At 42.6% G+C, this 21,570-nt stretch overlaps 3 protein-coding genes and 3 non-coding genes across 12 annotated transcripts; 3 read left to right on the top strand and 3 right to left on the bottom strand.

Moving 5' to 3' along the window:
- Positions 1-200: 200 nt before the first annotated feature.
- trnaf-gaa lies at positions 201-273 on the bottom strand. Its single transcript has one exon. It is a non-coding gene; the product is annotated as a tRNA-Phe (tRNA).
- A 1,684-nt stretch (positions 274-1,957) lies between these two features.
- Positions 1,958-5,835, bottom strand: ebp (EBP cholestenol delta-isomerase). 6 transcript variants are annotated; one of them, XM_035387192.1, is made up of 6 exons: positions 5,705-5,835; positions 4,938-5,282; positions 4,031-4,343; positions 3,151-3,187; positions 2,577-2,707; positions 1,958-2,402 (listed from the first exon to the last, which is right to left on the bottom strand). In XM_035387192.1, exons 3-6 carry the CDS (start codon positions 4,341-4,343, stop codon positions 2,179-2,181), a joined length of 705 nt encoding a protein of 234 aa, XP_035243083.1. In that variant the 5' UTR covers positions 4,938-5,282; positions 5,705-5,835; the 3' UTR covers positions 1,958-2,178. The 6 variants fall into 6 exon arrangements, with proteins under 6 accessions (XP_035243083.1, XP_035243088.1, XP_035243087.1 ...); XM_035387197.1 differs by having other exon boundaries at positions 5,198-5,282; XM_035387196.1 differs by having other exon boundaries at positions 5,198-5,320; positions 5,705-5,811.
- On the top strand, positions 5,734-11,501 carry ccdc115 (coiled-coil domain containing 115). 2 transcript variants are annotated; one of them, XM_035387199.1, is made up of 6 exons: positions 5,734-5,866; positions 8,674-8,806; positions 9,360-9,463; positions 9,679-9,791; positions 10,166-10,351; positions 10,960-11,501. In XM_035387199.1, the coding sequence occupies exons 2-6, from the start codon at positions 8,690-8,692 to the stop codon at positions 11,139-11,141; spliced, it is 702 nt and encodes a 233-aa protein (XP_035243090.1). In that variant the 5' UTR covers positions 5,734-5,866; positions 8,674-8,689; the 3' UTR covers positions 11,142-11,501. The 2 variants fall into 2 exon arrangements, with proteins under 2 accessions (XP_035243090.1, XP_035243089.1); XM_035387198.1 differs by lacking the exon at positions 5,734-5,866 and adding an exon at positions 8,373-8,525.
- On the bottom strand, positions 5,950-6,021 carry trnah-gug. Its single transcript has one exon. It is a non-coding gene; the product is annotated as a tRNA-His (tRNA).
- On the top strand, positions 6,426-6,497 carry trnae-uuc. The gene has a single exon. It is a non-coding gene; the product is annotated as a tRNA-Glu (tRNA).
- A 2,513-nt stretch (positions 11,502-14,014) lies between the features above and the next one.
- si:dkey-109j17.5 (zinc finger BED domain-containing protein 4) lies at positions 14,015-20,951 on the top strand. The gene is made up of 2 exons (XM_035388357.1): positions 14,015-14,598; positions 15,522-20,951. The coding sequence occupies exons 1-2, from the start codon at positions 14,449-14,451 to the stop codon at positions 17,331-17,333; spliced, it is 1,962 nt and encodes a 653-aa protein (XP_035244248.1). The 5' UTR covers positions 14,015-14,448; the 3' UTR covers positions 17,334-20,951.
- The last annotated feature ends 619 nt before the right edge of the window (positions 20,952-21,570 follow it).

Genomic DNA, 21,570 nt, shown 5'->3' with positions numbered 1-21,570 from the left:
AAATTATTTATTTGCCCAACGGTGGATTCTAACTGAAGTTACCACGTAGCCCTCTACACCTACACGCAGCTGACCTTCGCGTGAGACGAACGTGAGAACTGCTACACCACACTACGGAAGCACATTTATTCATAACGTTCATGCCAAGATACAAAAAAGTAATCGTCCCTTAATAAAGGTGGCCAATTTCAAACACAAAATGCCGAAACCCGGGATCGAACCAGGGACCTTTAGATCTTCAGTCTAACGCTCTCCCAACTGAGCTATTTCGGCGGGTAATATTTGCTCTGTAAGCACTGTGCTGAGTCAATTTAGTACGATTGAAGTAAGGGTACAATGCAACTATTGCATGTACTTCGCACGAGCTGCCCCCAGATCTCACTCGACACTCGCAACATACCTCAAATAATGGTTCGTTCTTTTAGGTGCGTCCTAAATGCAGGAGTTTCCGGCACTGCATGCACATGAACGAGCACACGCTACATTGGGAAACTTTCCGTTTGATATGTACCATTTTCCTGTAAAGCGTCTTTGTGACAGTGCCTTAATAAAAAGCGTTTACATTGATATCACATCTGGAAAACAAAATTGAATTGAATTTTATTTGTATAGCGCTTTTTTGAGTTATTCAACTCAAATTTGCATAAATTAAAAGAACTGTCTGCTCAATATTTTGAGTAGCTAAAAAAAGCGCTATACAAATAAAATTTAGAAGTTTTCGGTGAATGGGGGCACAGTCGGTATGGTATGTATGCAATATACAGTATATGCACACACTCATTTACTGGTTTATTTTCTTCGATACTTGTATTGGTAGGCCAAGTTATCAGTTGTTTCTCTTGTTCATGAGTTTTGTTTGTTGTGGGAAATAACAGAAATTCAACAAAGATAAGTTTAAAAAAGTATTTACAAATAACCATTCACATGGAACCAAAACTTTTACAAGAGAAACTTGCTGCAAAATCTGAAATCTGTTAACGTGCCATTACTAGGCACGCTTTAAAACTGGCGTATGACACTCCATTCATGACAGTGATATGTGCGAAACTAACTGCTGCAAAATGGCTATGCATCATTCTTGTGGCACGTACAGAATATGCATTTTTAAGTGATTCGCTGTTTCCACAGAAAACGAACCATTCCTGATCATTCCTTAAAAAAAAAGTTCCTAAAATTTCATAGCCCAGTGTTACAAACGCGTTCCCCACTGGCCCGTTATGTGCTCTACATGTGTGAGAAACGTCTTCAACGTAAAATGATGAGTGCAGCAGTTTTTCGCTAAAAGAAAATAAATAATTGGTGCTGTCGTCGAACCCTGTCCCGAGAGTGGGGCTTACCTGCGACTTCAGTGGCCGGTCCTACGTCGCCCCTCAGTTTTGTTTCTCTTTTTTATATTTTGTATTTTTTATAAAAAGACAAATCAGTCCCAACTTCCCGTGCAAGTGTTGTATGGAGTTGCGCCAGTGTGATCATTCAAGAACCCAAAAACAAAAGAATCCTAAGGATGGCTACAGGTCCTTCGGCGGTTATGTGGCGCGGTTACGGGTATGAAGATTAATCCACAGAAAAAGAACGACCGTTTCCCTCTTCATCCCACACCGGAGCTCGTATTGACTCCGGAACTCCTCTTAAACTAGGAAACTCACAAATGCCACCAACACTGCGTCTTTCAGCAGAAATTTGCAACCGTTTTCGCAAACACAGTTTCATCAGCCCACCATTACACCTGTTTTCCACACACTTCGCCATGTGCGTTTCTCTGAACTTTTATAGAAATCACATGGGTGTAACCCCACCCCCAGGACCACCTGGTTCACATCACTTGAGCCAGCCACCAATTATAAAAAGAAATGGGATTATGTGTGTGCGAATGTCTCATGTACTTCTAACACCAGCTCAAAAATATCCTCGATTACCTGCAATGTAGTACATGATATCCAGTTCAAAGCAAAACAACTTAAATTCATAAAATCTGTGTATGTTTAATTAACATGGAAATAACAGTGGCAATAACTTATAAGAGAAACAGAATAAATTTGTTCATCTCTTGCTGTTTTTTCCTCTAAAATGTCAGTTGCCAGTACGCTCCCTACACCATTACCTCCCCGTCCACCCCCATCTTCCTGCTCCATCGCTCAGTCTGTCTGTCCTCACCTCTCCTCCATCAACATTCCCTTTTTACTCTTCCTTGGTTTTGCCGCCAGCCACAGCGGCATCAGAGGCCGACTGCGCTGCAGAGAGCTGGCACCAGGAGTCCCAGATCAGGAGCAGGGGGATGACAATCCACAGTGTGTTCATGAACACAAAGTAGAACCAGAAGTATAAAGGATGTCCCAGCTGACTGTGGGCATAACCATCCCGGTGTTCAGTGTAGAAGTACAGTACTGCACCATATAGCTGACCTGAGACAGAGAGAGGGGGACAGAGGTTAACTGTGATTCTTTCTCAGAAACAAAAACAGGGACAGGGACAGGAAGCAGGAGGAGGGTAATGATCCTCAGCGCTAACATGGAGTACAGGAAAGCACTAAACCTGGTATAAGCAAGAGGGCTCGAAAGATGGGTGAAGCCTCTCACCGAGGGAGACGATCAGCTGTAGGACGAAGCGGTTGGGCCGATTGTAGAGAAATGCCAGGACAGTCCACACACTGAGAGGGCCCCACAGCATAGCAGTCACTGTCTCCATACATACTGTGAAGTTGTCAGCTCTGAAGGTTAAGGAGAAGAGAGAGCGAGGTTGAGCCCCAAAAACAAACATCCATAATCCTGGTATTGGATACCTGCAAGTTACAGTTTTTTCTTGTCACTCAGCACTTGATTAATCAGTAAGGGACCAGGGCTAGCCACCACTGTCCTTTGCCACTGTAGAACTGTAGCAGGTACACTTGCCTAAGTGACAACTACTTGGAATTAAACTTGAGGCAGATGATATTTTGTCTTTATAACCAAGAGGCCTAGGAGGCCCAGCCATGAGAAATGTAACAACAGTTAGAGTACATTACAATCAGAAATAGGTTAGCAATACTCATAGCTCTATTATACAATCACACCAATAAGTGACGCCACAATAATAAAAGGGGTAGCAATATTGATAACTCCATTGCATAATTACATCAGGTGACACAACAACCAGAAAAAAACCTGTACTTACATTACATATCTGCTGTCTCCTTTTGAATATTCTTTCCCTGTTAATAAAATGAATTACATGAATTCCCTTCAGACAAATGTACCTTTGCTTATGTTTTGAAATTACACAACCATTTAATATTTTCAGTAGATGCTGCCATTATAGCTATATGCTGTTTTTCATATTTTTCATATTTCTGAATATTGGGTATTAGCCACGATAGAATAGGAAGAATATTTTCTCTCTTATTCTATTTTATCTCTCAAGTTATGTTAAACAACTACTTATACTATCCCTACCTGTAATATAAGGAGGCGGTGGTGAGATAATGGCCAGCACCTGAACTTTGGACTCTATGGCACATATCTATGGCATACTTATTTTTGAGTGAGGGGGAACACGCACGGAATACGCTATTTTCTCCAATTCCACGATATCAACAAGTTAAACATGTCTTATTAAAAATGACAGGTCTAATGAAAGAACACAAACTGACAATACATCAGAAGCACACAATGCTAGTTAATTTTCTCTTTTTATATTTTCATCTCTGATGATATCAAATCCAGACCTTGTGAGTGCTGACTTTGCCCCTTAGCCCCACAGGGCGATGCATAATCAACTCTAGCATTGCCCAGGCATGAGAGGGTTTCAGCCTCTCAACATATAGCAGCGCCCCCCATAGGTTGTCTATCTGACCACAAGTTCATCTGTTGCACTGCACATGAAGCATATTGCTTTGATTCATGTTGGCAAAAGCAGTACACTGTCTAGCAGAGATGGAATCTAGACCCCACAGCCGAACAAGGCCATGAGTTTGAAATCCCAAGTTTGCTACCTACACCAGAGCACTGTCAGTTATGACAAGCAAATAATAACCAATAACATGACGGAGACTCACAGAGCTGAGAGAGGAAGCTCTGGTCAGATGGGATTATGGGGTAGTAGAGGGAAAACCACCCCTCGATGACACCGTGGATGAACCCGCACACCGTGAACCAGCACAGAACCAGCCTTCTTGCAGCGGTCAGCCTCCCCCCGGCCACCTCCCGCCCAGTCAGTGCCCAGGTCCCCACCAACAGCATTCCCGACACAGAGAACAGGAAGGTGAGAATTTCCACCATGGAGCGGTCATTAGCTACATAGTTTGGGATAGACAGGTCTTGAGGCCAAAAAGGGTGCTGGTTCTCAGCAACTGAAGGCGTTTTATCCATCTGCAAACAAAAAAAAAATACACTAACATGACCACTGCAGAGATTTACAGGAAATTTCAGCAAGCCTTTATTTAAGCTGAAACAAACTGAGGAGCCCAGTTAAAATGGAGGGAACAAACAGAAATGGAAAATTAGTGTTTCTTTCACAGCTCATGGTAACTTGCAGAATCACTTATGTCCATTGTTTTCTTTGACAACTGCCACACAGTAAATTCACCCTCACACAATTCATTATTATTCATGAATATTCCTGGTCAAAGGTCATTTGATAAATGAATAATATTGTTCATATCAACAAAATAATGTTATTCTTCTCGAGGTTATTTTAAACTGCACACTTCATTATTTTCTGAAACGCACGAAAGCTAATTACATTATGTTTGTCCATAATTATTTTAAATACTGCTCATAAACATGCTCATGAACATTAAAAAAGAGTTGACACACCCGAAATACCTGCTAGCTAGTATCAGTATGTACCTTGCTACTATGTAACCAGCGAGGCATGTAACGATAGCTCGCTAAACAAGCGTTTTCTTCTTGCTGGAATTTAGTTATTTGTCGCTTTAAACGAATGGAGGCGTAGTCACTTACCTCTGTTGTGGATGCTCGCAATGGAATGGGGCGAATTAATTTTTAAGATGTTAAATTAAGAATTGTGATGTTTTTCCAGTTTGAAAAACTGTGGCAAGATAAATGTCTCAGGAGCAATGCCTCTCAGTATTGACAGTTGTTTGACGAGTGGTTTTCCAGTTCGCAGCAATTTCAGCTAACCTGTAAAACGTGCACAGTACATTTATTTAAGAGCGAAAAGTCAAACCACTACATGAGTTTTCATTCAAACGCTAACTTACTTCTTGTTAGCTGCAGTATGCTACTCCGGATATTTTGGTGGTTGGCTCTTCGAGACGCCCACTACAATGTACTCCAATCGCAAGCCTCCAAAGGTGAACGCATGGAACATACACCAATGAAGACTTCAGTAGGTGTGGAGGGTTCCAAATCAGTGAAATTGCATTGGTTAGAAGTTTAAATATAAGACTACATAATATCCTATCACAGTGTGAATTTAGAGAGGCAAAATACACGCGAGGTGTTTCACCTCAACAATTGGCTACCCATCTCGGAACATATATGTCGTCAAACCGGCTGTTGTAATTTGCTCTCACTTATGAAATCATCAATATATCATTGCGTTTTTTTTAAATAATATTTTGCCGTGGTCTTATTCCAAGGCACACTATTCCAATACATACCGTATAAACGTGCATTTTAAAACAAAAAGCCCACATATGCCCCTGATATAGAAAGATATCTTGCACACTTAGCAAGCTGGGGGCTAACTCAGAGCCCGCCCCTACCTGACAGACCGCCCCTCCCCGCCATGATCCTTAACTGTACTAACAAGCCTGAACAACAAGCAAGCGTAAAACCTTTCCCAATTCCCAAATTGCACATCCATTTGCCGAAAGTGTGCCTCTAACTCTACCCTTGGTCATCAGGATCGGTCATCTTCTACATAGGTACGTTTCACTTTTTTGAAAGCACGGGGATACAACAATCACGTGACACAAATTAAAAAGCGTCTCTTGCCATGTGATGCACGTGCCGTGACCCGGATTCGAACTGGGGTTGCTGCGGCCACAACGCAGAGTACTAACCACTATACGATCACGGCAAGCTACTGGCGGATGCACACGCCCGACCATAAGGAGATTTATCAACGTTTTTTAAAAAGAAATTTGCGTTGAATTCTGTGTTGGGTTAGGTTCTTTTTTGTCACATTTGCGAAATGAAAAGCGCCGGATTTTCATAGCAAAATGGCGGATGACAATACAAATTTGTCAGCAAGCTAGAGCTCTAAGAACCCCCAGCACAGAAATAGAAATGAACTGACAGGAATATCATTGTCAGTTACTAGTTTGATTGAACTAGTCAGCTTTACTGTAAATATAAGCATCATCAACAAAAAAGGTTTTCACAAAAAGCAAACCAAGCAATATATGAACCGCATATGGCTATAGTCATTTGTACGTTGCTTACTCTGTATCTATAGTAAACTGTAAGTGAAATGCGAACAAGTCCCATATGGTCTAGCGGTTAGGATTCCTGGTTTTCACCCAGGCGGCCCGGGTTCGACTCCCGGTATGGGAAGATACGTTTTGTTAAATATTTCATGTACTAGAATGCACGATCATGCATTAGATTTGTGGATATGGTCAATGTGCTATTATGCATGGGAATGTGGTTGATCGTGAGACATGGATTGTACGTTACCCCGGTTGGTAATTATTTGGTATGTCATCTAGCCACATATAACTGGAGAAGCTGCTTGTTGCAGTTACGAAACAGATTTAAATATCAGAACTTCTGAGCAATTACATTTTGACAATTAAATTGTTGACATGTTTGAGGGATGGCAAAATCATTAAATAGGCAAAATGGTTGAAGGACCTTGATTTTTTGTACTGATCAGTAACACGTTTGTGTGTGTGTGTGTGGGGGGGGGGGGGGGGGGGGGGGGGGGTTTACCACTAAGTTCCATCTTTATTGTCTAGCCATACAGTTTTAGGTAGTGTAATTATTCCACTCCATATAAATATTACAATTACCTATTTATTTGCAACTCTGGAGGAGGATACTTAAGTGTCTTTTTACACAGAAGATGGGGCAATTTGGAGAAGAGGGCCAAACATTTTTATTATTTCAGTAAGTGAATACAAGCAGCAATCGTAAAGGTAGAAACTTAATCAAGGGAGGGGGGTTTGTGATTCTCAGTAGCAAAAAGAAAGCATTTAATTGTAAGGAGAACGGAGAGAGGCTGTTAAACTGAGAGGGCTGTGGCAGGGCATTGTGGTTTGAACAAATTTTGTTTGAGTGCTTCCCAGGAGAATTTATTTGTGGCAGCTGACTCCGTGTACAAGTTTGGGGGGGATTGCTTGTACTGTTTACTAAATTGTATTGTAACTATTAAGAGGTTATTTTTCTGCACAGGCAGTGTTAAAACAAACTAAAACAAATTTTGTAGTCATGGTCTTAGTTACAGAAAAACCTTCATGCTATCAGAATGATTTGGAGGATAATATAATCACATACAAATTCTAAACAAAAGTTAAGGGCTTTAAAGTCATTGGTGTCTGATATCCAAAGTGCCCTCATTTCTAAACACTATGACTTTTTTCACCCATTTTAATTAAATTAAGTAGGCCTAACTGTTACTATTACAGTAGTGTTACGGCAACCTATCTGTGGTGCAGTTCCTCCCTCCTGCTCCTCTAGCATTTTTTTAAAGAATAATTTCCCTATCTCTGTCAAAAGTGAAAAGTTAACGTTTTCATTAGCTTTCCAAGGTTCTGGGTGAACGCTGCTGCTTGCTAAATGCTACAGTAGCTAATATTAATCCAAATAATGTTGATAATTTTGTAGTCTTGGTTAGGGCAGAGGACATATTCTTTTGTAGAAACGATGCATAACAACGGATATGTTACCGATTTTGGAAAACTTTAAATATTTCGTTACCTGGAACAGACACGGTCGTGCGACTGTCCTTCAAACCTGCACGACTGTCCTTCCAATTATGTTCGCGTTCAGGTACTGTCCTCACTGCTCCGCTGTACACTACGCCGGCTACGAGAGGGAGGGGAGGGCCATCAGACGCAGCCAAACGAGAGTCGGCTGCATGCTCTTTGACATTTAAAATAAACAATTATGAATACGAAAGTATAGCGTGTAGTTTATAGAAATAAGCAATTTATTTGGGCGGGCCACTCAAAACAATTAGTTGAATGGGAAACAATGCTGTAGCCTATACTGATAACATCCTTATGGGCTGTGTGACTGAGGCAGACCAAAGTCAGTTCAGAATATACTAGTGATCCGGAAATACAGTGCAGACTGATCAGATTTTTTTTCTTTTCTTAAATCTATCCTTGGTCGAAGTGAAAACCACCAACTCATTGAAATAAATTAAAGATATAAGGGTTTTTATACGAAACTCGTCTATCCTGGATTTAACGATGTGAACAAAAATGCCAGATTATATTTTTGCTTTGACCAGTGGAGGGCAGTAATATGAATGTTAGCGTCGCCCTGCCGGAAAATCAGAAGAATAAGAAGAAGAAATCAAAGGAAGAAGAGGACGACGGTTTTATCACATGACCAGACCCAGAAACTGAGAAATAGGTTTGATAACAAATGCGTTTAAGTGTGAGTAGTCTAGTACAGTTGTATATTTCTTTGTTTAGCTAGCTAACAAAGGAACGCACTTGTAGTTTAATACACAAAAGCCTTTAATGCAGGTCATTTTGTTTGTATTTACTGTCTATGAAAGCTAACGTAACTGAAGAATGGGTGTACAAATGAACGAGGCCTCGCAACGCTTAGACGAATGTCTCCTGCGTTTCATGGACCAGTTGGAGCTACTTGAAGAGAAAAGGGAGCGATTGAACTCGCTCATCGAGCAGGTATGAACAGAATTTTCGTTTTTCTAGTAATGGTGACTGTCTTCTTCTCCATGCAGTCAATTTCACAATTTAGCTTAATTATCAACTTGTATTAGGCAATGATCTATATTAAATATGCAAACTAATATTCTAATGAGTTTTTACGGGTTTACTGCCATTACATTCCCCTTGTGATTTGAATGGCAGTGCTTCACCTATAAATTCTTGCCTTTCCCTCTGGGTACTGATCTGTTGATGTTTGAAATGTAAGGCTGCCCACAGTGACTTCGAAAGTGAACGTATTTTTATGACAAGGTGCTTTTGTGTGAACTCTCTCATTGACATGAGGGCTGCTGAAGTGGGATAACGGCACTTTCGCAACTGTTTGTCTCCGTGAAGCAGACACACAGCTCTGTTTACTGTGTGTCTGCTTACTGCAAATCTACCGCGCAGCTTTTGGTGCCTTTATTATATTACTGAACCACTACTTTCATTAACTTAGGTATGACATTAATGGTGTGTATGTGTGTTTGTGTGTGCTTGCATGTGTTTGTGCATGCGTGTGCATCCACAGGGCTGGTTCTCGATCTCCAAAGCTCGATATTCCATGGGAAACAAGCAAGTCTCAACACTACAGTATGGTAGCGAGATTGAACCACAAGTTCATGTTAATGCCAGGTACAGTAAATTCATCTCTGGTCACATATACGGCAGAGAGACATAAAAAGAGGGAGAGCAAAAGAGTGAGAATGGCCTAGTTTTCCTTTGCTGTTAAGTTTTATGGCTAAGAAGTGGCTGTACTTGTGTGAAAGCAAAAGGAATGTGGGGTTTGCACAGAAGCTAGAGTGAGAAAGCAGGCCCTGTTTCTGACATCACAGATGTCTGTTCCTCAGGGTCCTGGAGAATGGAGAGGCAGAGTTTGATGCACAGAGAGTGGAGTGCCTGAGATGGAAATATTCAGAAAAGGATCCAATGCAAGTTGAAGACATTGGTCCAAAAGAAGAAGGTAGAAACCGTTTTTCCTCATGTGCTCCGAAGCTTTTTAATCTTGTGGAACCACTTTGCCAGGTCATGTAGTAAAGGCAGAGACCCTAGGGGTGTTCAAGTCAAGGCTCAATGCAATGCTTGTCTCTAGTTTGGAGGTAAATGATGAGCCTAGATTGGCCTGTTCTCACCATTGCGTAGTCTTGCATTCTTAAAGCATTACCATTTTTTAAAGTCACACAGATGGGCTGCTGGGCGCCTTGTCATGTTAAATGAGGTGATGTAGTGACATACCCCATGACCATGGTGAAACTAGATAAGTTCCTTCTTTCACATCACATGTTTGTTTATATTCAGCTTTGTATCCCCCCCTTTAAAGTGTGTTACTCATTAAAGGTGTCAGGAGAAGAGGTGTCACTAAACAGGAGGATCCCAAGGACCAGCCGGTGGCCCCCCAGACATATGTTTCCAAGGAAACTAGCCCACCAAACCAAGGATTGTCCCATCACCAGGATCCTCTGAGGTGGTTTGGCATCTTGGTTCCTCAGAGTCTAAAACAAGCCCAAGCATCTTTCAAGAAGGGTGAGTCTGTAAGCAGGATGTGGGTGAGACAAATCCACAGATCCAGGTTTGTGCTTACTGTGGAGGCAAAATTCACCAGCTCAGCTTCAGCATAAATAAGGAGGTCTGTGGAAGAGCCTCATGGTCTGGTGTGGAATCCTGACTGTGCTAGTGCTGACTGTAGTCAAGAGCCCCAAAGGGTGATCTGCAGTTGGCTGTAGGGTTTCCTAGAGAGGGAGGGTTTCAGGTGATGGGACAAGCATATCTCAAGTTGTACCAGGACCACACACTGGTCGATCAGGCCCCTGCAGTTCAGCTGTGCCTGAAGTGTACTCCTCTGATGCAATAGCTGCGCATCTCAGCTTCTACACTGCAGAGTGAGTGACTGCGCAGCTCGGCTAGTGGTCTGAATGGGGAAATGAAACAGTGACCAAGAATCACATGTGTTTTGGGGAGGGCTGGATAGTGAATGTTCACAGCCTCTTTGAGATGTTGCACCAGTCTGTTTGCCAAAATGTGGTTGTCTTTAAAAATACATCAACACGCCAAGCTGGATTAATGGATTAAATAAACAGTTTAGAATCTAACCGAGCTCAGTAAAGAATGCAGAACCCCCTTTCTGCCCCCAGTGATCGAGCTGTCCGCGGAGGTTGCCACTCTGCAGGGCACGGTTTTGGCTACCAGGAAGGAGCTGCAGGCGCTGATGGGGAACAAACAGGAGGAGACCGCACCCAGACACACAGACGGAAAGACTGACACAGGATGCAAAACCATCAGACAGATGGACGAGGAAAGAGCCTCTGACTCCTGATCCTCGCTGTGACACGGTGGAGGAGAGGGAAGCCAGAACACTGATCAGGGGGAAAATGTTGCATTCAATTTTCTAGTGATTTCTAGTTGGCTTGTTGGCAAATGTAATGTTTCATTGTTTTTTTTTTTTGGTTTTTTTTTTTGGGGGGGGGGGGGGGGGGCGTGTTGATTTAATGTGCAGTGCTGTTTTGTCATTAGTTCCTCCACAAAAGGAGAATGATTTTATGTTAAATGTCAGTGTGCATTTGATGCAGTATTTATTTTCACAGTTGTAAAAACCAGCAATTCTCAAGTTTACAAATGCTGTGTTTTTTTCCTCATTTAATCCAGTAGAAATTATAAACCAACAACAACAGAAAAATGTTTATTTGTTTATGCATCCCTAATTTTGAAGTAGTGAGTTTTATTAATTTCACTACATCCCACTTGCTTATATATTTACTTATCCAGAAAAATCCTGTTGAGATTGAGTAGTATTCGTGCATATACGTGCACCATAACGCTTGCTTTATGCTTTACAGAGTTTCCTGCAGGAGCCTAGTCAGCCTTAGTAACCTCAGCCAGTCCCAGGCACAGTACCTTAGTCTCCAGGCCGACACCAACCATTTACACGTCCAACATGCTCTAGAGAGAAACTGGCTCTAGGTACTGATCTAGGATTGGGTCTCTGGCACAACCTCAGCCTCAGATATAGACTATGACTAAACTGATCCTAGGCCTGTTTTTGGTGCACTTTCAACCTCTTCATGGCTACACTATTATCAGATGCTGTTCATGTTATGTTGTTTCTCTACCAAAAGTGTTGCTTTTGAATACTGATTTAATTCCAGGCTTTTATATGGGATTGATTGGTATGAAAATTTTGTATTTTTTCCACACACTTCATACTGATTTACGTTTGTAGTCCCTGCAACTCATTCTTTGCAACTGGGCAGGTTGGCAGGTTGACAGGAAACTGTGCTCTGGCATCACCATGGAGAGAGAGAAGAGAGGAAACCGAGCTGGGAAATTCTGCATGTGACATGAGTAACAATCAGTGGCAGCTGAACCAGAGTAATATGATGCAGGTTTCAATTGCACAAAAGCTTTGTTATCTTGGGGTTAAAATTTTGATTTGAGCATGAAAGGGAAGCATGAGGGTTAGGCTAAATTTTCCGCTCATGTGAAGGTCCCAAAAGTGGCCCCATTCTTGTAGTGTCAGTTCCCAGCGGAACTTCAGGTGAACTAGCCGGCATACAAGAATGCAAATGAAGAATTTACATAAATTGCATTAAGAAACAAAAATGACATAAATTGCATTTAGAGATTCCTAAATTGCATTACTGCTATTACAAATTAGGATTAAAGATTATTATAAATAGAAATTAAGAATTCTATAGAGGAAAGTCTAGTACAAACATGAAGTACATGTATACAGTGATGGTCAGGGCACTATAATGTTTGGGACGTATTCATACTATGTAAATGAAAATAGTCATGTTTAGTACTTTGTCCCATATACTTTGCATGCAATAACTGCTTGAAGTCTGTGACCCATAGACATCACCAGGTATCTGAGTATCTTCCTATTTCTACCTTAATCCTTTAAACATTTCTCTTTTGCAGTATGTTTGGGAGTTTCAGTGTTCAGAGTTTTCATTCAGTGAGTTTGGTGGCGCTTGCTTGACCTTGATCAGATGCTTCTGTACACTTCAGAATTCATTTTGATGCTGCTATCAGCAGTTACATCATAAATGAAGAAAAGAAGAGCCAGTTGTGTGCCAAAACTAACACCCCACCACCATGTTTCACAGATCGGAAGGAGGGGAGGGAGGAGAGAGAGGGTGTGCTTTGGAGCTTGGCTAAGTCCTTTTGGCCTCCACACTTTGCTGTTGCCATCACTCTGATACAAGTGAATCTTGGTCTCAGCTGGCCACAAGACCTTTTTCCAGAGCTCTGCAGGTTCTTTAAGATACTTGTTAGCAAGATTGCAAGACTCTGAAGTCATTTTATAAAGTGAAAGAGTTGTGTTCATTTTCATGTTTTTATTGTTACATTAAATATTTATTCTTTTTGATAGTTCTGAAGTTGTTCAAATTAATTTGACCGTATCAGTTGCCAGTCATATTTTAAGGAGTTAGGTTTTTATTGTAGGTCATTGACTGAACTCTTCCACATTAGTCTAGTATAACATTAATGTTAAGATCAACCTAAACAATAGGAACCATTTCCTAAACAACAGAAGACACAAATTTTCCTGCTTCAACAAAATCTACAAAGTCAGCATTGGCTCAGCCTGTCACACAGGAAATTGTGACATAAAAATACATATTTAGAAGAAATATTGATGAAATCATCTTTTTAAAGGTGTAGATGAAAGTGGGGGCATAAATCCACCACTGTAAAAATATCCTATCTAAAGGTCTTTTTTTTTTTTACAACTGTATGAGTTCCAATTATTCAGTGCTTAACATCCATTGATTGACCACAAAATGGCTTATATTTCTTTTATAATTTTAAAAGACACTTAAAATACAATCAGGGGCATGTGATGTATAATAAAAGGCTATTTTTTTCCTATCAAATAAATTCATTAGGAAACCATTCCAACAGAAACCAATTTGTTTTCACCGGTCTGACAGTTCTAAATGTTAAAAGTGTATAAAAATAGATTCCGGCATGAAAACATGCATGGCACGATATGGTTTTCTGATAGTGTAACATGTCCTTCATGACTCAATGTTCCTGATAATTAACTTTTTTTTTTTTATTCTAAGAGTAAAAAATATACACTTGTCGTAGAATGTGACATTTTCAAATACACCGGGGTATCATGACGTTACGAAGGCGAACTAATAAAAACAGTCGAATCGTGACGGAAATGGTCGAACTGTAAGAGAAATTCCCGAACAGGTTTGCACTCTACTTCCTGGTCTCAAATCAGAGGCAGGCAGCCAGCGGATGGGGCGACGGTCTACCACAGTCGCGTTGAATAAATACATAATACCAGCTACAGATGTGGAAACGGTGAGGACGAAACGCGTTAAGCCTGTTTCGGCTCCCGGACTTGCATCTCACCGCCCTCTACGAGAGGTAGCCTAGTGACAACACAGCGAATTTCACGTATGTAAGCAACATCGCGGTAGAGCAACTGCATTTTCTATATTCTATTGTTGCGCCTAATTAGCCTGCTATATCCCCGTATGGAATAAAAAAAATTCTCTCCGCTTTCATGTTGAGAGAGGAAGAGGAAAGGAATTGTGGACCACACAAATTGTAGTCGACAGAAAGTTGTTTTTACTTCCGAGTAAAGGTTGAAAACTCCGTCGATGGCGTCAAATTCGAGGGTGTCTATTTTGGATTACTTCAATATTGTATTTGAGGGAGAAAATGGCAAGATCGAATCAAACTGCAAGGCGTGCGGAACAAGGATCCAGGCGAAGCGGACAGTAACGTCCAACTTCGTCACACATCTGAAGGTAAGATTTTTTTTGATAGATATGATTAGTATCCTATTGCCGAATTGATGGAGAATGTAGCCCTATCGTAGCGGGAAACCCTTGCGGGAATTGTTCCAAAATGATACCCGTATGGGAATTCGGAATACGATAAGAGAAAATAAAGCATTCTGGGTGGGGGTCGACAGTGGTTGTAAATAGATTGATATTGATTTTTTCCTCACGCTTGGGCAAAGGTTGAACCGTCATCTCATCGAGAAATGCATACAACTTAATTTTACGCAGTCTATTCATCTTCTGTACCCATATCAAGGAAATGCGATAGCAACGTAGGCTACTCTAATCGCAAAACCTGAATCGGACGCATAAATGGATAGCCTAGCCTAAATTAAATTAAATCTTATGCGTTACTGTACAGATTTTATATACTCATTTTTGCTTTTTATTAAGCAATTATAAGAAGCCATATTTAACATGTAAATTAGTCATTTAGGATGGACCGGGTACAACTGGCTTCTAGGTTGTGTGCAAACATATTCTATCTTATTTCTTTTCTCTTCTCTTATCACATTAGTTTATGAAGCTTTCACCGGCTGGGACTTTTTGCGTAATGCCTCGACTATATTTTAGGTTTAAGCGCAAATTTGGAATCGATCTCTTGAACTTGAATTCTCAGAATGAAAACCTACACATGTAAACACGTTATAAATAAAGTCAAGAGGTTAGAAATGGGACAGACACTGGCTCTTGAAGAGATAGGACCAGGGAAAACTCCCCCCCCCCCCCATCACTCATGGTTGAGCTAGGTAATATTTTTTATAAAAGTGTATTTTTCTCTTTCTCTCTTACGTTCACTCTGTCCCGTCCCTCTGCATTGGTCTCATGTTCTTCCTCTTAATTTCTTTCTCTTCTTTTTTTTCTGGATTTTCCTCCCTCCCCTGCAGCGTAAGCACCAGGCAATGTACGATGAGTTCGTGAAGAAGAAAGATGTGAAAAGAGAGGCGTACTCGTCCGGGGGCGTGCAGCAGCACATGGCGGGTCGCTCTGAGCCAGCTCGCTCCTCGCACGCCGCCAGCGCCGCCATCGCCAAGTTTGACCGCAACGACCCGCGCCAGGTGCTGATCTCTGAGGCCATCGCCAAGATGATCATCCGCGACCTGCAGGCGGTGCAGATCGTGGAGAATGAGGGCTTCCGGGACCTTCTGCAGCTGCTGGAGCCGCGCTACACACCCGAGCCGCGCCACTACATCCAGCAGCAGCTGCTGCCGGGCTACGCCTACCAGGTGCAGCTGGCCACCAAGCAGGCGCTGACCACCGCAGAGTCCTGCAGCGTCACGCTGGACTTGTGGAAGAGCGCCGTGGCCGCCGGCGGGCCCGGAGGGTACCTGGGGGTCACCTGCCACTTCCTCACAGCTGACTGGCAGATCAAGTCGGCGCTGCTGGCCTGCCTGCCCCTGTCGGGCCATGGGACGGCTCAGCGCGTGCTGTCGGAGTTCGACGAGATCTCGCACGCCCACGGGATCACGGGAAAGGTGTTCCGCGTGGTGGCGGACCCCTTCCCCTGCGAGGGCCGCGCCGCGTTTCGGCTGCCGGGCTTCTGCCTGCACGGGGTGGAGGAGGAGGAGGACGAGGAGGAGGACAGCAGCGACGAGGAGGTGGGGGCGGGGGAGGCGGTGGAGGCACAAGGTGCAGGACCGGGGGGCGGGGTGGAGGCGGGAGATAACTCCCTGGACCTGTGTTTGGGGCCGTGCCGGATCGACTGCTTTGCGCGCTCCCTGGCCATGTGCGTGAGGGAGGGGCTGCGCTCGTCTCCCCAGCTGTCCATCGCGCTCACCAAGGCCGCCTGCTTCTACAACTACGTCACCGCCACCGTCGCGCCTGAGAAACTGGGCCAGGTCTTTGGCACGGGCATGGCGGGCGTGGCCAGGTCCCCTGGCCCTGCCCACGGTGAGCAGCGCTGGAACTGGCAGCTGAAGACCGTGCGGCGCATGCTGGAGTCTGCAGAGTTCCTGGAGGACATTGTGGATCGGCACGACCTGACGCTCAGCAGCTTTGAGAAGGCGGTGCTGCGGGAGCTGGTGGAGGTGCTGGAGCCGTTCGAGGAGGCAACAGACATGGTGCAGGGCGACAAGCACGTCTCCATCAGCCTGGCTCTGCCCTGTGTGCTGGGCCTGCGAAAACACCTGTCGGAAACCGCCACGCGCCAGTGCACCGGCATCCTGGTGGGGCTGGCACAGTCCCTGGACCGCCGGCTGGCCGCCATCTTGGAGGACCCCCTTCACGTGACCGCCACCGCCCTGGATCCTCAGTTCAAGCTATCCTGGAGCAGTGACACGGAGTGGCACCGGCAGGTGCTACTGAAGGAGGTGGCCAAGCACACGCAGGGCGGGGCCAGCCCACAGGTGCCCAGCCCTGAGCCCCAGCCACCCCCTTCCAAACGCTGCAAACTCTTCTCCTTCATGAAGCAGCGCCCTGCTTCGCAGGCCAAGAGCATTGAGCAGGAGCTGGCCACCTATCTGCATGAGGAGCCACGCGATGAAGACCCGCTGCACTATTGGAAACGCAAGGCCACTGACTTCCCCCAGCTCTCCCAGGTCGCCAAAAAGGTGTTCACAGTACCGGCCACCACCACGCCAGTAGAACGGATATTCAACACCGTCAGCAAGAACCTGCGGCCAGAGAGGTGCAGGCCCTTACCAAAGAACCTGGAGACTCTTATTTACCTAAAGGCCAACTACCGTTTCCTCTGGACTTAAGCTTGCAGGGCTGCTGCAATGGTGACTGAACTTACAGCTATTTCACAGGTCCTTGCCCCACTCTATCCCTCCTGTAATTAAAAAAATATTTTATTGGCTGAAATGCAGAATGACTGTTACATCAGTCAGCATAGAACTGTCCCAAGAAAGGTTTTTCCGTTTATGTATGTGTGTGTATATACGCTGTGGCCACGTTTTTAGGTACACCTATCTAGTACTGTGTTGGACCCCCCTTTGCCTACAGAACAGCCTGAATTCTTCACGGTATGGATTCAACAAGGTGCTCAAAATATTCCTTAGGAGGAATTTTGGTCCATGCTGACTCAATATCATCACGCAATTGCCTGCAGATTTTTCAGACACACATTCATGCTGTGAACCTCCCTTTCCACCTCAACCCAAAGGTGCTGTATTGGATTGAGATGTGGGGACTGTGCAGGCTATTGCAGTGAAGTCACTGTCATGGTCATGGGAAACAGTCTGAGACGATGCATGCTTTGAGACATGGTGCATTACCCATTTGAAAAAGTGTACACTGTCGCCATAAAGGGATGCACATGGTCAGCAACAATACTTTAGCATGCTGTGCCATTCAAATGATGCACAACTGGTATTAAAGAGTCTAATGTGTGCCAAGAAAACATTCCCCACACCATTACACCACCACCACCAGCCTGCACTGGTGACACAAAGCAGGATGGATCCATGGATTCATGTTGTTTATGTCAAATTCTGACCCCACCGTCTGCATGTCACCCTGGTCTGGTGATCATGTGCCCACTGTAGCCTCATTTTCCTGTTCTTAGCTGACAGGAGAGGAACCTGACAAGCAGTTCTGCTGCAGCCCATCTGTTTCAAGGTTTAATGTATTGTGCATTAAGAGATGCCCTTCTGCACCGCACTGATGTAAAAGCTGTTAATTGAACATGCGTGGCCTTTATGTTAGCTTGAACAAATCTGCCCATTCTCCGCCGATGTCTCTCATTAACAAGGTGTTTTTGGCCACAGAACTGCTGCTGCTGGATTTTTTCATTGCACCATTCTGTCAACCCTAGAGACTGTAGTGCATGAAAATCCCAGGAGGGCAGCTGTTTCCAAGATTCTGGAACCACCACGTCTGGCACCAACCATCATACCATGGTTAGAATGGCTTAGATCATGTGTCTTGCCCCTTTCAATGTTTTGTTGAATAACAACTAAACCTCATCCCTATGTTTGCTTTACATATTGAGATTCAGCCACCTGATTCACTGTTTGGACCAGCAGGCTATTTGCATAATGAGTAGGTGTACCTAAAAAATGGCCACTATATACATATGTATATACACAGACACATCATATATATTTATATAAATATATATATATATATAACTATAAACAAAAACTAAACTAACACTTTGGTCGTTTAGATTTCTTTTTTTGATTGTTGTAACTGTAAACCTAGTTAACTGCTTTGGAGACTTTACTGCAAACCTCTTAATTATTAATCAACTCCTTCAAATGTGTGTATTTATGTCCCATAGTTTTCTCGCTCTCACCATCATTGATAAAAAAAAACAACAATGGTGAAATAAGAACCCTGTTGATGGAAAGGCATTTCTTCAGCCAAAGCTGTTTTGAGCATTTGGCACTCATGCTGATGAAAATATAAATATCCAGTGTAAACCAGTGATGGGAGAATGACTTTTTTAATCTAAAGTAGGTGGAGCTCTCATGTGCTGACAGTGACTTGCTGATTTCAACCACATAGGCCATATTTATATGCACAGTCTGTTTCTGGATAATGAATGGTCCTTATCATGGTTTTAGTCATATTCTGAGTGAGCCATTTACAAGCACCATGAAATACGGTGACAACTAATATTCCCATACATGGATTTCAGAGTGTCCCTATAGTAAGCCCTATAATGGTCATACATGGAATTCCCCACTAATTGTATTGTTTGGGATGCTCACTTTTAGAATTGAAAAGAATAACTTAATTTTTCCTAGGGGGAACTTCAGGTGAAATAGCCAGCATACAAGAAATTAAATAATTACATGAATTACATGAAATTACAGAAATTTAATTTAGAGCTTCCTAAATTACACTGCTATTTTTACAAATTAGAAGTCAATAATTCTAGTAAGTAACTTCCATACATGATGCATAAAATTTGTATGAATTACATAAAATCAGGAAACACCTAAATACAATTTAGACTTAAATTAGAACAATTAACCATTTAAATCCGGCCCTGGTTTTCTTTTCTGAAAAATGAACTGAACAATAAGGGCTAACCAATGGCTAGACCGTCTTCACACCTGACTCCCAGGTGAAAAACCAACGGTTCTCAGTCCTTGAGTGCCATACAAGGTTTTAAAGGATATGGATATTTGCATTATCTTTTTTTTTTTTACAGTTGCAACAGCTCATTGCATAGTCATTCTTAAAGACGACTTTTATGATGCTTTCTGATGTTCAGAATTCACACATTAAGGCCTTTCATTACTGAGAGATGAACGTGGTTGCTCCAAAAATGCATGCTTTTTGGGTTTGCCATGACTAGTTTTATCTTTGGGTGAGAGTATACTCCAATTAAAGTGTTTACATGAATCAATATTTTAACAGATAAATACCCCCACGTTATACTGGATATTCATAACAGGTATAGTAAATCTTCTGGGTCATGGTTTTTGGAATAAGGTGTTTACATAATGCATATCATGACTTTCATTAGTGGGTTTACTGAAGAATATTAGTAAGCATGCAGTCCCTTGAATTGAATTGGAACTGTTTTTCTGAGTATCATTTGATTGGAGAAAACAAGTCTCAAGACTATCAGCAAATTTTATCTCCAGCCATCACAGGCTTCATGAAAGTTCACCTTCCCAGCTGTAATATAAACCTCTCCAACACTCTAGAGCAGTTTCCACAGCTCAGAGGTGGTCAGACTGATTTGGCTTGTGCATCTTTGTTAAGAAGTGAGTTATTATCCTGTTCTCCTGCCCTATAATCCCATTACTCTGCTCTGTATTCAGAAGATGTGCTCAGCCTATGACAACTGCCAGTAAATGGTGGATATGTGAATATCCATTTATAAAACTACAAAAGATGAGTTTTCAAATAGAAGCCCTTAAACTCCACATGGGCCAGAGCCAATCAGCATTAACAGTCCGCTGTAACTAACTTTGGCTACAAGCTTCTACCAAAGGACAAAATGTTAAATTTGTTAATATGAACAAAATAGTAAAACATATTGATCTGTCTGAGGAGTTAGATACTCCTACCTGTGAAGTATTAGCTGGCTACTGCAGGATGAGATGCTGACTGTCTATATGCCAGATGAGCAGCATGTTATTAACCGTGACACAGGAAGATCAGCTTTAATGTTATAAACTCAATGCTGATTAGGCAAAGAACACGACTGGTTTCTTACTGTGGGTTCTTTCTCAAATGCAAGCAGAAATGTGCATCAGCTAGAGATTGGTTCTTTTTGAAAGAAGTGAACTGCATTTCAACTGTGTAGCAATTAGGCCTAATTTGGTTTTTATTATACTCTGTCTGTGTCTGCTAGCAGAGAGATTGGCTTTGAAATTTTCTGATTGCCAATACAAACAGTAAAAAGTCAAATAACATTGTGTGTGGTGGGCTATGTTTATTTAAAATCTCATTGGGAAGGACCGATCGAATGTGGGCCCATATGCCCAAGAAACAAAGGACAGTGAACACATCTATGTACCCAGTTATTCTCTGAAAGAAACATGAACTGAATGAACTGGTGATGTTGTCCGTGAAGGAATCAGGAAGGAACTGAAGGAAGTGGTCAAGTACTTTTTGAAGGAGAGGTGGTCTGTCCGCTGTTCTTGTTGTCATTTCAATGTCCAATGAGAACTTGTAAGTTATGCAATGTGCAGATATAGTTAGCCCACATTAATTTATAAATAAAATACTGCAAACATTTCACTAGTCCGATTGTGTTGACTAGTACTCATGTCAAATAACAAAACAGCCTTTTCACTAAGATGCGCTACATTTCCGAATGTATGTGGACACCTGAACATCACACCCATATGTAGTTGTTGAACATGACATTCCAAAACCAAAAGCATCACTGAGGTTGGGCACTGATGTTAGGCATAAGGCCTGGCTCACAGTCAGCATTCCAATTCATCACAAAGGTGTTTCATGGGGTAGAGGTCAGGGCATGGCTCAGTCTTGTGTTGGGATTGATGCACCAGTTTACTGTGAAGCTAA

This window comes from Anguilla anguilla, chromosome 13 (assembly GCF_013347855.1).
Source record: "Anguilla anguilla isolate fAngAng1 chromosome 13, fAngAng1.pri, whole genome shotgun sequence".
NCBI lineage: Eukaryota > Metazoa > Chordata > Actinopteri > Anguilliformes > Anguillidae > Anguilla > Anguilla anguilla.
Note: the sequence above shows the minus strand (reverse complement) of the source record. Positions and strands in the feature narration are given on the sequence as shown.